We start from the raw sequence: 13,659 nt of genomic DNA on the forward strand, positions 1-13,659 counted from the left end.
AGTCCTAACCACTGGACTGCCAGGGAATTACCGAGGCTGTGCTCTTATAGACTTTTATTCACAAAATAGGCAGTAGGCCCAGGGTAATATGCTGACCCATGATTTACTGTAAAAGAGGATTATAAAAGAAGATCAGGGAATCCCCTGGCGGTACAGTGGTTACGCCTCTGCGCTTTCACTGCCAAGGGCCTGGGTTCAATCCCTAGTCAGGGAACTAAGATCCCATAAGCTGCCCCGCCAAAAAAAAAAAGACAACCCATGAATGTAGTCCTATATCTTGCACTTGACGTCTTGATATCCTTGGGCAAAACTGGACTTATTCCCTCACAATAATTCAACTCAACTTTCTGTGCTCCACAACATGGCACTTTGTATGTATAGTATTTCATTTTTCTCTCCCTGTGAGATAATACCAACCGTCTGAGAAGTAGCATTGCATATGGATTAAAAGCACGGGATTCTGCAACTAGACTGCCTGGCTCCGAATTCTGGCTCTGCCACTTCAGAGGTGTGTGACCTTCAGAAAATTAACCTCCCTGACAAAACTTCCCTCCGTTGCCCTATGTGTACGCTAATAGTTCCTCCCTCTCGTAGGGTTGTTACGAGGATGAAACGGATCTGCACTTCGAATCTCCTGGGGCTCTTTAAAGATTCCAAAACCCAGGCCACACGCAGACCAATGAACTCACAGTCTCTAGGGTGAGGCGGAGGCATCAGTGTCTCTGAAGCTACTCTAGGTGGTTCCAATATGTGCACAAGTTTGGAAACTGAGGGTTAAAGTGCTCCGCGCGCTGGCTTTGATCCTTGGGTGGAATCACTGCGCCCCCTGTTCCCACGCACTCCAGGACCCCCGTCCCCACCCACCCAGCCCTAGCTCACTGCTTACCCGCCTCCCTGGGTTTCTTGAGCCTCAGAGCTCAGAAGGCCCGGCTGGTGCACGCTGGGACTCGTAGTCCCTGCGACTCTCCGGCCTCTTTCCCGCCTCCCATTGGCTTTCGAAGACGCCCCGCCCCGAAGCTCCGCCAATCACCACGGCGCAGCAGACCCTCAAAGCGGGGAGCGAGGACGCTGCTCTGCAATCACTGCAGGGCGGCTGTCGGAAGGTGGCTGGTTGGAGGCGGCGCGTCGCGAGGAGTTCCCACGGTCCCACCGCAGGTAACCGTGATTCCTGGCAGGGGACTGGGACCGGGTCCCAAGCCCCGGACTAGGGTCGCCCATCTGCCGCAGCTCTTGGTTTCAAGGCGGGGATTTTCAGTTTCCCCGGCCTTTTCTGAGTAATCCATTTCTCACCCCGCGAAAGGGAGTTTCGGCAAACGATGAATCCCGAGGGAAACCCTGCGACCTCTCAGCCTGCCGTGCTGTGGGGTTGTCGGTTGGCAGGGTGGGACTCCTTCTGTTGCGCGTGCTCTGGCTGGAAACCCAGGCTCCTCCGAGCTCACAGAGAAACAGACCCAAGACGAGGGCACATTTACTAAGGTCTCATAGCCGGAGAGTGCCGGGAGGTGTCTGGGGCCTGGTTCCCAAATTCACAGTCTACAAACAGGTCAAGCTGTTGAGGCTTGTCATGCAGAGGATTGCACCCGTTTCCAGTTAGTTCTCAGTAGTCCAAGGGGGAAGGGGTTATGTTAACCACCACAACTAATATACCCAAACGTATAAAAACATCCCTTCTGAGAAATCAGGAAAGCTCTACTTCTCAGAGGCTTGAGCTGGTGGGAGTTACAGGATGATTCACATCAGCCATGGAAGTGAAGGTTATCTGGATTTGGTCCCCTGCTCCTAACTATTAGAGTTGAGGTTATACCCACATGTGTTATTCAGTGCCAAGAATTGCAGAATCTGGGGGCTGGGAGAAGGAACTTTGCGTCATGTGCTTCGTTTGAGAGGTGAAAATAAATGCCCAGGATTTGAGAGGTGCCCTGTGGTACGTAGTGAGTGGAGTAGCCCCGCTTTCTTTACTCCAGGGCTGCATTAGTTAGCAAACATATATTGAGCCTTACTACGCTTTTTGAGCAGGGATTATTTCGTAAAGGGGAGAGGCAGTCTACCATGAACCATTCCAGTGTTCCAGGGGCAGCATCTAACCCTGACTTGTGGGAAGAGATAGAACTTCGCAGAGAAGGGAATGATTGAATGGAGTTTGAGGGACGGGCAGGAGCTGATGAGATGAAGGAGAAGAGCTTTTCGCCTGGAAAACAGCATGATGAAGGCAGGGAAAGAGCACCAATTTTGGACCTGGAGTCCCGGAGCCTGGTTGGAGCAAGGGATTTCATGTGGATAGTGGCGAACAGAGAGGCACATCTTGCAGGACCTCCTTTGCTGCTGTAAGAGATTTGGATTTTGTCCTGAAAGCCCCGGAAGCCGAATTTAGTAGATGTGTATCTTAGATACTCTCTAATGTGGAAAAGTGTTGGAGAGAGGCCACACCAGGGAGCTCATTGCAGTAATTCCCAGGAGAATTGCTGAGGGTTTTAAAGACAGTTGCAGTGGGAAGGGAGAGAAGATGAGAAAAGGGTTGTGAACTGTTGAGGAGGTGAACACCATACCCAGTATTGTTCAGTAAAAATATACTGAAGTGAATGCTGTCTCTTGAGTTTTCCACCTATGGCTATCTTTTAAGGAAATTACCAGCATTTTTTTTCCCTCTTAAACTGCAGACGTTGCTTTGTAGACCAAAATTCGAATCCCAGTTTAGGATGGGGAAATTATCACATATGTCGAGGATGTTGAAATCTGAATGGTTAAACATATAAGACTTGAATTTTCCTGTAATCCAGGAGACACAAATTAAACCCCATAATTAGATCACTTTATATCTATCAGATTAGGAATTATGAAGTTTGATACTCTCAAGAGATGATAGAAATTTGGAAGAGTATCTTAGAACAGTACAGCTGCTAGCAAAATAGGTATATCTTTTTTTTTTTTTTTAATTTTATTTTTGGCTGCGTTGGGTTTTCGTTGCTGCACGCAGGCTTTCTCTAGTTGCGGCGAGCGGGGGCTACTCTTCGTTGCGGTGAGCGGGCTTCTCATTGCGGTGGCTTCTCTTGTGTGGAGCACGGGCTCTAGGTGTGCAGGCTTCAGTAGTTGCGGCATGCAGGCTCGATAGTTGTGGCTCACGGGCTCTAGAGCGCAGGCTCAGTAGTTGTGGTGCACGAGCTTAGTTGCTCCGCGGCGTGTGGGATCTTCCCAGACCAGGGCTCGAACTTGTGTCCCCTGCATTGGCAGGTGGATTCTTAAGCACTGCGCCACCAGGGAAGCCCCAAAATAGGTATATCTTAAGACTCAGTGGTTCTACTCCTAAAGTACCTTAGAGAAAGAGACATCTGTATACAAGGAGATGAGTATAAGAATGTTTTTGCAACATTGTTTGTAATAGTAAAAAAATTGAAACAGCCTAAATGTCTATTAGTAGGGGAATGTTAATAAAGTGGATATATATTTTTTAAAGTATAATAAATTGATTGGAACGAAATAACTTATGGTAGTGGTTACCTTGTGGTATGGGGAGAATGGGACAGGACATGGGGGACTATTTTTTCTGTAATGTTTTGTTTATGGGGAAAGAGGGTTAACGGATTTACAGAATATTAACAGTTGATGATCTGGATGATGGTAACAGGTATTTTATGTTATACTTTGTACATTTCTGTAGTTTAATGTGTATCCTTCAATTTTGTAAAATATAAATTATAGCAAAATTGAACTTAACGTCTAGCTATAAAAGTCATGTTCATTGATTTTGGGAAAAGACTACAAACTATTATTAATCCCAGGTTTCAAAATATAGTAATTTGGAAGAAATTCAAAAAAAGGAATTCAAGTGCCAATAAAAGCAGTGAAAATAAAACTGTAGAAAAACCATTAACCATTGGTAAAATTTTACTTTGCTAGATTCCTAATTCTAATCATTAGTAGATTTAAAAAATGTAGGGAGGGGGAAGGGTAAGCTGGGATGAAGTGAGAGAGTGGCATTGACATATATACACTACCAAATGTAAAATAGATAGCTAGCGGGAAGCAGTGGCATAGCGCAGGGAGATCAGCTCCATGCTTTGTGACCACCTAGAGGGGTGGGATAGGGAGGGTGGGAGGGAAACGCAAGAGGGAGGGCATATGGGGATATATGTATACGGATAGCTGCTTCACTTTGTTATACAGCAGAAACTAACACAACATTGTAAAGCAATTATACTCCAATAAAGATGTCAAAAAAAAAATCCTTGATGTAAAATATAAAAATAAATAAATAATAAGTAATGCTTTCTTGACTATATCCAGTTTGAAATATGATATAGCTGCTAGTACCTTTTGTAATGTTAAAAAATAATTTTTAAAAAGTAAAGTCATAATTCTATACAGATATAAAAATGAACAAGTGTTAAAGATTGTATTTAACTTATTTTAAAAATATTTTTTCTTTTCTGTTTTTATTTTTCTTTTTATTTTTTTTTTATTTATGGCTGTGTTGGGTCTTCGTTTCTGTGCGAGGCCTTTCTCTAGTTGTGACAAGCGGGGGCCACTCTTCATCGCGGTGCGCGGGCCTCTCACTGTCGCGGCCTCTCTTGTTGTGCAGCACAGGCTCCAGATGCGCAGGCTCAGTAATTGTGGCTCACGGGCCCAGCTGCTCTGCGGCATGTGGAATCTTCCCAGACCAGGGCTCGAACCCGTGTCCCTTGCATTTGCCGGCAGATTCTCAACCACTGCGCCACCAGGGAAGCCCTATTTAACTTATTAATGAGGAGATTCAGTGAGGTATTACAACCAGTTCAAAGGAGATTCCAAAGTACATTTGTAGATTAGAAATACTGAAATGTGCGTTGTGAAGCCTGACTTCTTTCTTTCACTAGGGGAGTCACTTGAACCTTCACTTGATAGAATTCATTTGCATGTCTTTAGACATGAATTACTAGCATTGCTAGTATCCATGGTTTACAGAGTTGTGAAAAGAATTTCCATAGAATCAGAATTAGATAACCTTGAAGGACATGCTCTAATCTAGAATCTGCTTTGCCACTGAATCAGAAATTTTCCCTATGGAAAAAAGTTTGATTAACTAACTTGAACAAAATCCGTATTTTGTTTGAGATTTGAGATAAGACCTATTTGGATTATTTTTTTTTTTATTTCACTCTTGAAACAGGAAATCAAAGGATTTGAGAACTGAATGGGCCCTTAATAGTTTAGTTCTACCGTCTCATTTCACAGATGGACAATTAAGGCCCAGAGAGGGTCTCCCTTGACTTAGTAACTACCTGTCCGATATTAGAGAGTAATTGCAGCTGACATTTGTTAAAAAATGGCAATATGGGTTTTATTCCAGCTGTTGCATTAGAAGAGAGACACTTCAGTATAGAACTGAGTTCAACTCCAAATACATCAAGGACAGCTGAGACTTATCACCAGTAGGCAGAGTGGGAGGGTCAGTGGCTGAAAAATTACTAAGAGGAGCTTGATTAGATGTCAAAGATGGGAGATTCTTGCAGGATTCTTGGTAAACCTGGGCTCAGCAGGCCAAGGTCTAGTCAGGAAGAGGGCTCAGAGGAGCTTGACTTAAGTTTGGTGAAGGAGGGGTCCTTGTCCTCTGTCCTTGTCTCTCTTGCATGTTGCCAGGGACCACTTGCATGATGATTTTGTTGTAAGCCCCCAGGGAACAGATAGCAGGATCAAAACCTGTAGGTTTGGAAGGCTCTTCACAGATAACATTGTCTGCCCAGCTGCTTCTCCTGGCTTTGATGGTTTGCTGTCTCTTGCAAGTAGCAAGTACAGGGCTGATGGTGGGAGGTCATCATGGTGGTTAAGGTGTGGGCTTTGGTGTCAGACATGGAGTTGAACTTGATTCTGCTATTTAGATGGTCCTCTAACGGTAGCCTATTACTTGCATTGCTGGTAACAGTTGATCTAGAATGGGCATTCTGTCCCAAACCTCCCAAATGGATAAACCCCACTTGATGGTACACTTCCTGAAGTCAAGTGGAGTCCTCCAATTGAATCACTGACCTCATGTAGCCCTGTAGCCTGAGAGGGTCGCAGGACCAGTGGAACCAGTGAGGACCTGTCCTTGGAGGCTGCTGAAATTCATTTGTAAAGGCTTGTCCATTGACTTTGACTTTGTGTGGTTCAGGTTCTCCTTTGATGGATTCTTCTTCTAAGAGCTCTTTATAACCGATTACCAACAAGCGCTTTAAAATAGTAGGGTGGTGAAGAGCACTGTGGGAATCCTGCTACTGGGGGAAACTTGGAGGCCCTGGGGTGTGGGGTATAGCGCTGCCATCTGTGGTTGCAGGGTCTCCCAGATGTTCACATAAACAGTGCTTTTTTGTGACAAGCGAGGTGGTGTAGTGGAAGAAGCAACCTTTGGAATGAGATCTGTGTGTCACCCAGCAGTGCCACTTTCTACCTAGTTTCTCCACCTCTGCGAGTCCGTCTCAGCTGAAGGGAGTAATGAGACTGCTCACAGGCTGTTGTGAGGATGGTAAAGTGCCTCACACACTGCATGGCTCATAGACACATACATATCCCACTCTCCCACCGTGTGCAGCAACACAGAGCACTCTTGGGGAGACTTCCGTCCTGCCGCTGGTTAGAGCAAAAACTACCTGGGTCATTTTCTCCCTGCAAACAGTTAGCAGACTAAGCACATACCCCTAACCATCCCCTTGGAGGTCTTTCCACGCTTGGCACGTTAAAAACTGCCTTCCTCTTTTAAAGGCATCGCCGTATCCCATTATAAGGATGTATCATGATTTAACTAGACAGGCTCCTGTAGATGACCATTTATGTTGCTTCCAGGGTTTTGCTGCTACACACAGGCAGGCTCCCTTACCTTCTTAAAATCTTCCCCTTTTGAAAATGATACCTGCCACTCCCACTGGGACTGCCTCCCCCGCCTGTATTTCTTCCCCAGCACTCATCACCACCGGACAACCTGTGCGTTTGAATGGTCTGTCTCTTCCTGCTAGAATGTCAGCTCTGCGAAGGGTTTCATCTGTTTGGCGCCCTGTTCAGTGCCTGTGAGCACCTGGTGGGTGCTCAGGCCATGTTTGTTGGATGGATGGGTGGGTAGACAGGAAGAAGTAGATGACAACGCCTGTGTGACTGGTGCCATGGAGGACCACGAGCAAAAATAGCAGTCACCAAGGGCTAGTTTGGCAGGGATCATTTACATTTTCTTATTGAACTTTTCACTCTGATGAAACAAGAATAATAGGTATGCTGCAAGATTATGACTTTGTTTTCATGTTTTGACTTTTTCAAGAATATTGCTGACCAGGAAATTGCCGTCTGAGACCTGCTGCTTTGAGATGTGTTCATTGCTGAGGGCCGTGGAAGGATTATATTACTTTCACATCTTTCCTTTGCCCCAGGCCCCAATATGTTTCCCAGAATAGCATTAGTATGTTTTTTTAAGTGGCATTTCCCAATCAGTGTCACACTGTGAGGCTTTTATTTATTTAAAAACTTTATTTAATTTATTTATTTTTGGCTGCATTGGGTGTTCGTTGCTGCACGCGGGCTTTCTCCAGTTGCGGTGAGCAGGGGCTACTCTTCGTTACGGTGCGTGGGATTCTCACTGCGGTGGCTTCTCTTGTTGCAGCGCGGGCTCTAGGCATGTGGGCTTCAGTAGTTGTGGCACGCGGGCTCAGTAGTTGTGGTGCGTGGGCTCTAGAGCACAGGCTCGGTAGTTGTGGCGCACGGGCTTAGTTGCTCCGCGACATGTGGGATCTTCCTTGACCAGGGCTCGAACCCGTGTCGCCTGCATTGGCAGGCGGATTCTTTACCACTGCACCACCAGCGAAGTCCCTGTGAGGCTTTTAACTTGGCATTGTGTTCAAGGAACCACAACTCTGTGTTTATAAGAAGAAAAAAAAGAAGATAGACAGGAACCATCGCCAGATGTTAACCATGAAAATATCACTTGTGTATGAATAAGGTACTTTGCCTCACCGAGGAGTAACTTGCTAGTATTTTAGTAGAAGAATGAAAGGTAAACTGGAACTTGTAAAAATAACCTGGTGGTGTTTTTTGTTTACTAATTTAGGCAGTTGAGCTGGTGATGTCTATTCTGTTGTCCACAGTCAGGCAACCATTCAATTTTAGTATTTTATTTAAATATGAAGGGGGGGGACTTCCCTGGTGGTCCAGTGGTTAAGGATCCACGCTTCCACTGCAGGGGCCACGAGTTCGATCCCTGGTCAGGGGAACTAAGATCCTGCATGCTGTGAGGCACAGAAAAAAAAAAAGAGGGGAAAAAGTCACACACCAGTGTCTCCAGAGGAATGAGCCCCTTCGGGATTAAGTCGCATGATCAAAACTCAGAAGAGAGTGGTGTGCAAACCAGAGAGCCTGTTTCATGATTGTCGATGAAAGATGATAAAAACCCCAGGCTGTACCAGTCACGTGGGCTGAGAGCACATTCTGGCTCACTGTTGTTTCAGTTGTATCGGAACGTAGCCATGTCTACTGGTTTCTGTATTGTCTCTGGCTGCTTTCGTGATACAATGGTAATTGAAGAGTTGTGATGGAAATGGTGTGACCTGCAAAGCTGAAAACACTTACTTTCCAACCCTTTACAGAAAAAGTTGGCCGACCCCTACCCCATGGGACGGCTTCCTGGGAGGCTTGGCTGCAGCCAGGAGGCTGCTGGTTGGAGGACCTCAGCAGTCACTGGCACACCTCCCCTCCCGTGTGGAGGCCACTGCAGAGCTCTGGGGACGGGCGTTTGGCTGTCTCTTGCCTGACCTCACTGCTGCTGCTTCATACATTTGTATAACTTCACCTTTTATTGCCCCATGGTGAGCCCTGGGCAGGTCGAGTGGACTTGGGAGAGCATCCTCCGATACACACTAACATATTAACAGACCAGCAGGTTCCAGCGTTGGGGCAGCCTGGGCAGTCCACTGCCCTCATCTGTTACGCACCTTGACCGTTTCAAGACAATCTTGAAAACAAACCTGGGGCACGTTATTGTAGTTACCCGTGCATCCATGACCTTGCGGTGGAGCTAAAGAAACCTGGATCTAGCACCAACTCAGATTCTTACTTCTTACACATTAAGAACAGAGTTCTTGGGAGGAGTTATCCGGGGGATAGAGTAGTGTGGTTTCTTGATGGGGATGCCAGGCTTCTGGGCGGAGCCGACTAGAGCCTGCCAGGGTTAAGGAAGAGGCCTGCTGTGAGTTCAAGTGTTGTCCTGGGCATCACCCAGAACTTGTCAGAAATGCAGAGTCTCAGGCCCTGCCCAGGCCTACTGAATCAGAATCTGCCTTCTAACAAGCCCCCCGGGTGATCTCGGCGTACAGTCAAGTTGGAGAAGCACCGGCCCAAGGTGCTTTTACTTTTTCAAACTTTTACCAGACTCAGGGCTTCCTGTTTTTTCACTTGGGGGGAAATCCATCATTTTGAGTTTCAGCACAGTGTCAGGCACAGTTGCTGAGGATGGTTTCTTAGGCTTAGACGTGGTTCATGCCTTAGCTGGCTGTGCGATCCGTGAGGACAGAGGCTTTGTCCTGTCCCTGCTGCGTTCCCGGCACCCAGCGCTTTGTTTGGCAGGGTTGGAGTTCAGGAGACTCTGGCCGAGTGGGTGAATGAATGAGTGAATAAATTAGTGAATGAGCGAATGAGCGCTGTTTTGTCAAAAGGCATCGGAGGCAGAGGTTAGCCTCCTAGACTCTGTTCTGCTCTGAGTCCCTATATCTCAGAGCAGACTGAGATGCTCAAAGACTGTTTTTCCTCTTGTCTCAGAGTGACAGGCCTGGCTTCTGTCACAGGAAGGCTGTTTTTTAAAATAACATAGTCAGGACACAGGGCAGTAAGATAACATACTTGTCTGAGTAATGCAAAGTGGCCTCAGTCTTGCCTTTTGTGCTTTAAAGCCCTTTAAAGTTTTGGCAATGAAGTATAAAATTGGGCATGTACTTCATTAAGAGTAAAGTCTTGAGATGCAGAACCATGTAGCAGAAAGGCTGGACCAGGGATTCAGAAGGCATTGGTTCTGCTCTCTGCCCAGAGCTGACTGTCTATAGATATTGGGCAAGTCACTTCTCTCGTGCTTCAACCTCCCCATCCTGTAAAACAAGGATTAAAATATTTGCCCTGCCTCTTGTACAGAATAATGTACGTGGGTTGTAAGTGTTATGCAAAGACATTCATTTGGGCTGCCAGTGTTAGACTATAGCTTATCCAGATAACTCACAAACATAAATTGCTCCCCCCCGTGTTTATATTGAATGTATGCTGAATTTTTACAAACTTTATTGTATAATTAATATATATTAATTGTAGTAAAAGAGACAGAAATAAAGATCATCCTTAATTCCACCTACCACCCAAGAATAACTGCTGTTAAATTTTGTCTGCCTTCCACATTTTGCTATGCACACATTATATGTCTATTTTCTTACAAACAGTTCATAGTATGTGGTAGGCGTTTTTCCAACACAGTCAAGTTTGTTGATGAATTTTGTCTGCCATATTCCAAGTTGTGACAGAAACTTTAAAAGGTTGTCCCAAGAGCTTTCTCACTATTCTTTGATTTATACTCATAACTTCAACCCACAGTGAAGGTTGGGAGCTATGGGCAGTCCCCTGCTCCACCCGGGAAAAAGGGCCACAGAGCTAAGAATAAAATTCTGCTCTGTCATCATTTTTATCCTCAGCATGTTGTGTCTGATGACTAAATCGTCTTATCTTTTTGACCCATTTGCTGTGATCTTTTCTTAGGGGCCAGTAATGTTCTTCTGTTCGTGTCATTCCTTTTTTGCTTGACTCAGCCCTTTTCTTCCCAGGTTTCTGCAGTGGAACTCCAGGGCGCAGAATGATTTGGGAAGTCGCTGTGTTGCTCAGTTTGGTCCTGGGAGCTGGTGCTATTCCTGTGGACGATCCTGAGGACGGAGGCAAGCACTGGGTGGTGATTGTCGCGGGATCAAATGGCTGGTATAATTATAGGCACCAGGTAAGAAAATGCCTAATCGTTTCCTTTATGACACTGGCATTCTGTAAACGATCCTGGACATTGTTACTAGAACAGACTTTTTAAAAAGCCATTTGTGTTCCTATCAGGTTGGCAAAAATAAGTGTGTTGGTGAGGATATGGAGAAATGGGAACTCTCCCACACTGCTGAGTGGATTATAAAATGGTACAGCCATTTTGGAAAACATTTTGGCAGTTTCTCAAAGTGGCCCATCTGGGGTCACCTCAGTCTAATGCAGGGTTTCTCAACCTTGGCACTATTGCCACTTGGGTCCAGGTAATTCTTTATTGTTGGGGGGGGCTGTCCTGCACATTGTAGGATGTTTACCAGCATCCTTGACCTTTGCCCTCTAGATACCAGGAGCATCACCCAACCCACTGTCACGACCAAAGTTGTCTCCAGCCTTTGCCAAATGTCCCCAGTTGAGACCCACTGGTCTAATGCCTTCAGTTTATAAATAAGGAAACTGAGACTTGAAGAGAGGAGGTGACTCGCCCGAGGCCACACAGCAAGTTGAGGTGCAGAGGGGACTCTGGTCAAAGCATCGTGAGGCCTCTTTGCCCTCCACGCCTCTGCCCTGCTGCTCTGCCCTTACCCCTTTCTCCTCACCTTTCCTGGCATTCCCAGCAAATCAGCCTGGCAGAAATCAGAGCGGAAAGAATCTATATTCGTAAATACATTAAAAGTGCAGCCTCCAGGTGAGAATGTAAAATGGTGCAGCTGCTTCGGAAAACAGTCTGGCAGTTCTTCGAAAGTTTCAACACACAGTTACCATATGACCCAGCATTTCACTCTTTAGGTATATACTAAAATAAATAAATAAACACATATGTCCCCCCTAAAACTTGTACTCAGATGATTAGAGCAGTTTTGTTCATGTTAACCAAAAAGTGGAAACAGTCCAAGTGTCCATCAACTGATAAATGGATAAACAAAATGTAGTCCATCCATACATTTGGCCATAAAAAACAACAAGGGGGCTTCCCTGGTGGTGCAGTGGTTGAGAGTCTGCCTGCCGGTGCAGGGGACACGGGTTCGAGCCCTGGTCTGGGAGGGTCCCACATGCCACGGAGCGACTGGGCCCGTGAGCCACAATTGCTGAGCCTGCGCGTCTGGAGCCTGTGCTCCGCAATAGGTGAGGCCGCGATGGTGAGAGCCCTGCGCGCCGCGATGAGGAGTGGCCCCCACTTGCCACAACTAGAGAAAGCCCTCGCGCAGAAACAAAGACCCAACACAGCCATAAATAAATAAAACTAAATAAATTAACACAAAAAAACAAAAAACCAGCAAGGTACTGTATACATGCTTCAACATGGCTGAACCTTAAAACATTATGCTAAGTGAGAGAAGCCAGTCACAAAGGACTATAGGATTCCATTTATATATGAAAGTCTAGCATAGGGAAATCTAGAGAAACAGAATGTAGATTAGTAGTTGCCAAGGTCTGGGCAGAGGGAATGACTGCTAATGGGTATGGGGTCTCTTTTGGAGGTGATGAAAATGTTCTGGAATTTGATAGTGGTGATGGTTGCATGACTTTGTGAACATACTAGAAACCACTGAATTGTATATTTTAAAAAGTTGACTTTTATGGTATGTGAATTATACCTTAATAAAGATGTTATTTAAAAAGTCACTGAGGGTGGTTCGGTGGTGAGGACTGCACGCTTTCACTGCTGAGGATCCGGGTTCAATCCCTGGTTGGGGAACTAAGATCCTGCAAGCTGTGCGGTGCAGCAAAAAAAATTAAATAAATAAAAAAAAAATTTTAGGGACTTCCCTGGTGGTGTGGTGGATAAGACTCTGTGCTCCCAATGCAGGAGGCCCAGGTTCGATCCCTGGTCAGGGAACTAGATCCCACGTGTGTGCTGCAACTAAGAGTTCACATGCCGCAACTAAGAGTTCACATGCCACAACTAAGGAGCCCACGTGCTACAACTAAGGAGCCCACATGCTGCAACTAAGGAGCCCACATGCTGCAACTAAGGAGCTGGCAAGCCGCAGCTAAGGAACCCGCCTGCCTCAACTAAGACCTGGCGCAACCAAATAAATAACTAAATAAATATTTAAAATTTTTTTTAACTTTTAAAAAAAATTTTAAAAAAGAGTAAGAAAATTTAAAAAAAAGAAAAAGAAAAAAAGTCATTGAATCTTTCAGTTCTCAGAGACAAGATGCACAGATGATCACGGTAGGTGCTGGGCTTGCATCTAAGAGCCCTTTACACAAATGAACTCATTTAACCATTGTGGGGTTACGTGCAGTAGGTCTGGTTCTTGTTCCCTTTTTACGGATGCATGGACTGAGGCTTTGAAAAGGTCAGTACTTCAACCCAACGTGGCCCAGATGGCAAGTGGTCGAGCCAGGATTCAAACCCAGGCCGACTAGCTGCAGAGCAGCGCCGTCCAACAGGAGAGCCACCTGTGTCGTGGTGAATTTTCTAGTAGCCACGTTTTTGTTTTGTTTTAAACTAAAAAGAAACAGGTGAAATTAACTTTCATATGTCCTCTTTAACCCAATATAGCCAAACTATCATCATTTCATTTGTAATCAATATAAAAAGTTACTAATGAGATACTTTATGTTTTTTTAAAAAATACTAAGTCATCAAAATCCAGTGTACGTTTACCTTCACGTTACATTCAGTTTGGACTGGTCATATTTGAAGTGCTCAGTCACCAAGTGTGG

The 13,659-nt window shown here is 45.5% G+C and overlaps 1 protein-coding gene across 2 annotated transcripts in view; it reads left to right on the plus strand.

The window, feature by feature from the left end:
• Positions 1 to 1,019: 1,019 nt before the first annotated feature.
• Positions 1,020 to 13,659, plus strand: part of LGMN (legumain) — a 36,591-nt gene continuing 23,951 nt past the window's right edge. For both annotated transcript variants that reach the window (XM_082451378.1, XM_082451379.1), the window contains exons 1-2: positions 1,020 to 1,155; positions 10,788 to 10,954. In XM_082451378.1, the coding sequence (XP_082307504.1) occupies positions 10,817 to 10,954 (138 nt within the window). In that variant the 5' untranslated portion in view covers positions 1,020 to 1,155; positions 10,788 to 10,816. The remainder of the gene's footprint in view (positions 1,156 to 10,787; positions 10,955 to 13,659) is intronic.

Source organism: Balaenoptera physalus, assembly GCF_965194825.1.
Source record: "Balaenoptera physalus genome assembly, chromosome: 2".
Lineage (NCBI taxonomy): Eukaryota > Metazoa > Chordata > Mammalia > Artiodactyla > Balaenopteridae > Balaenoptera > Balaenoptera physalus.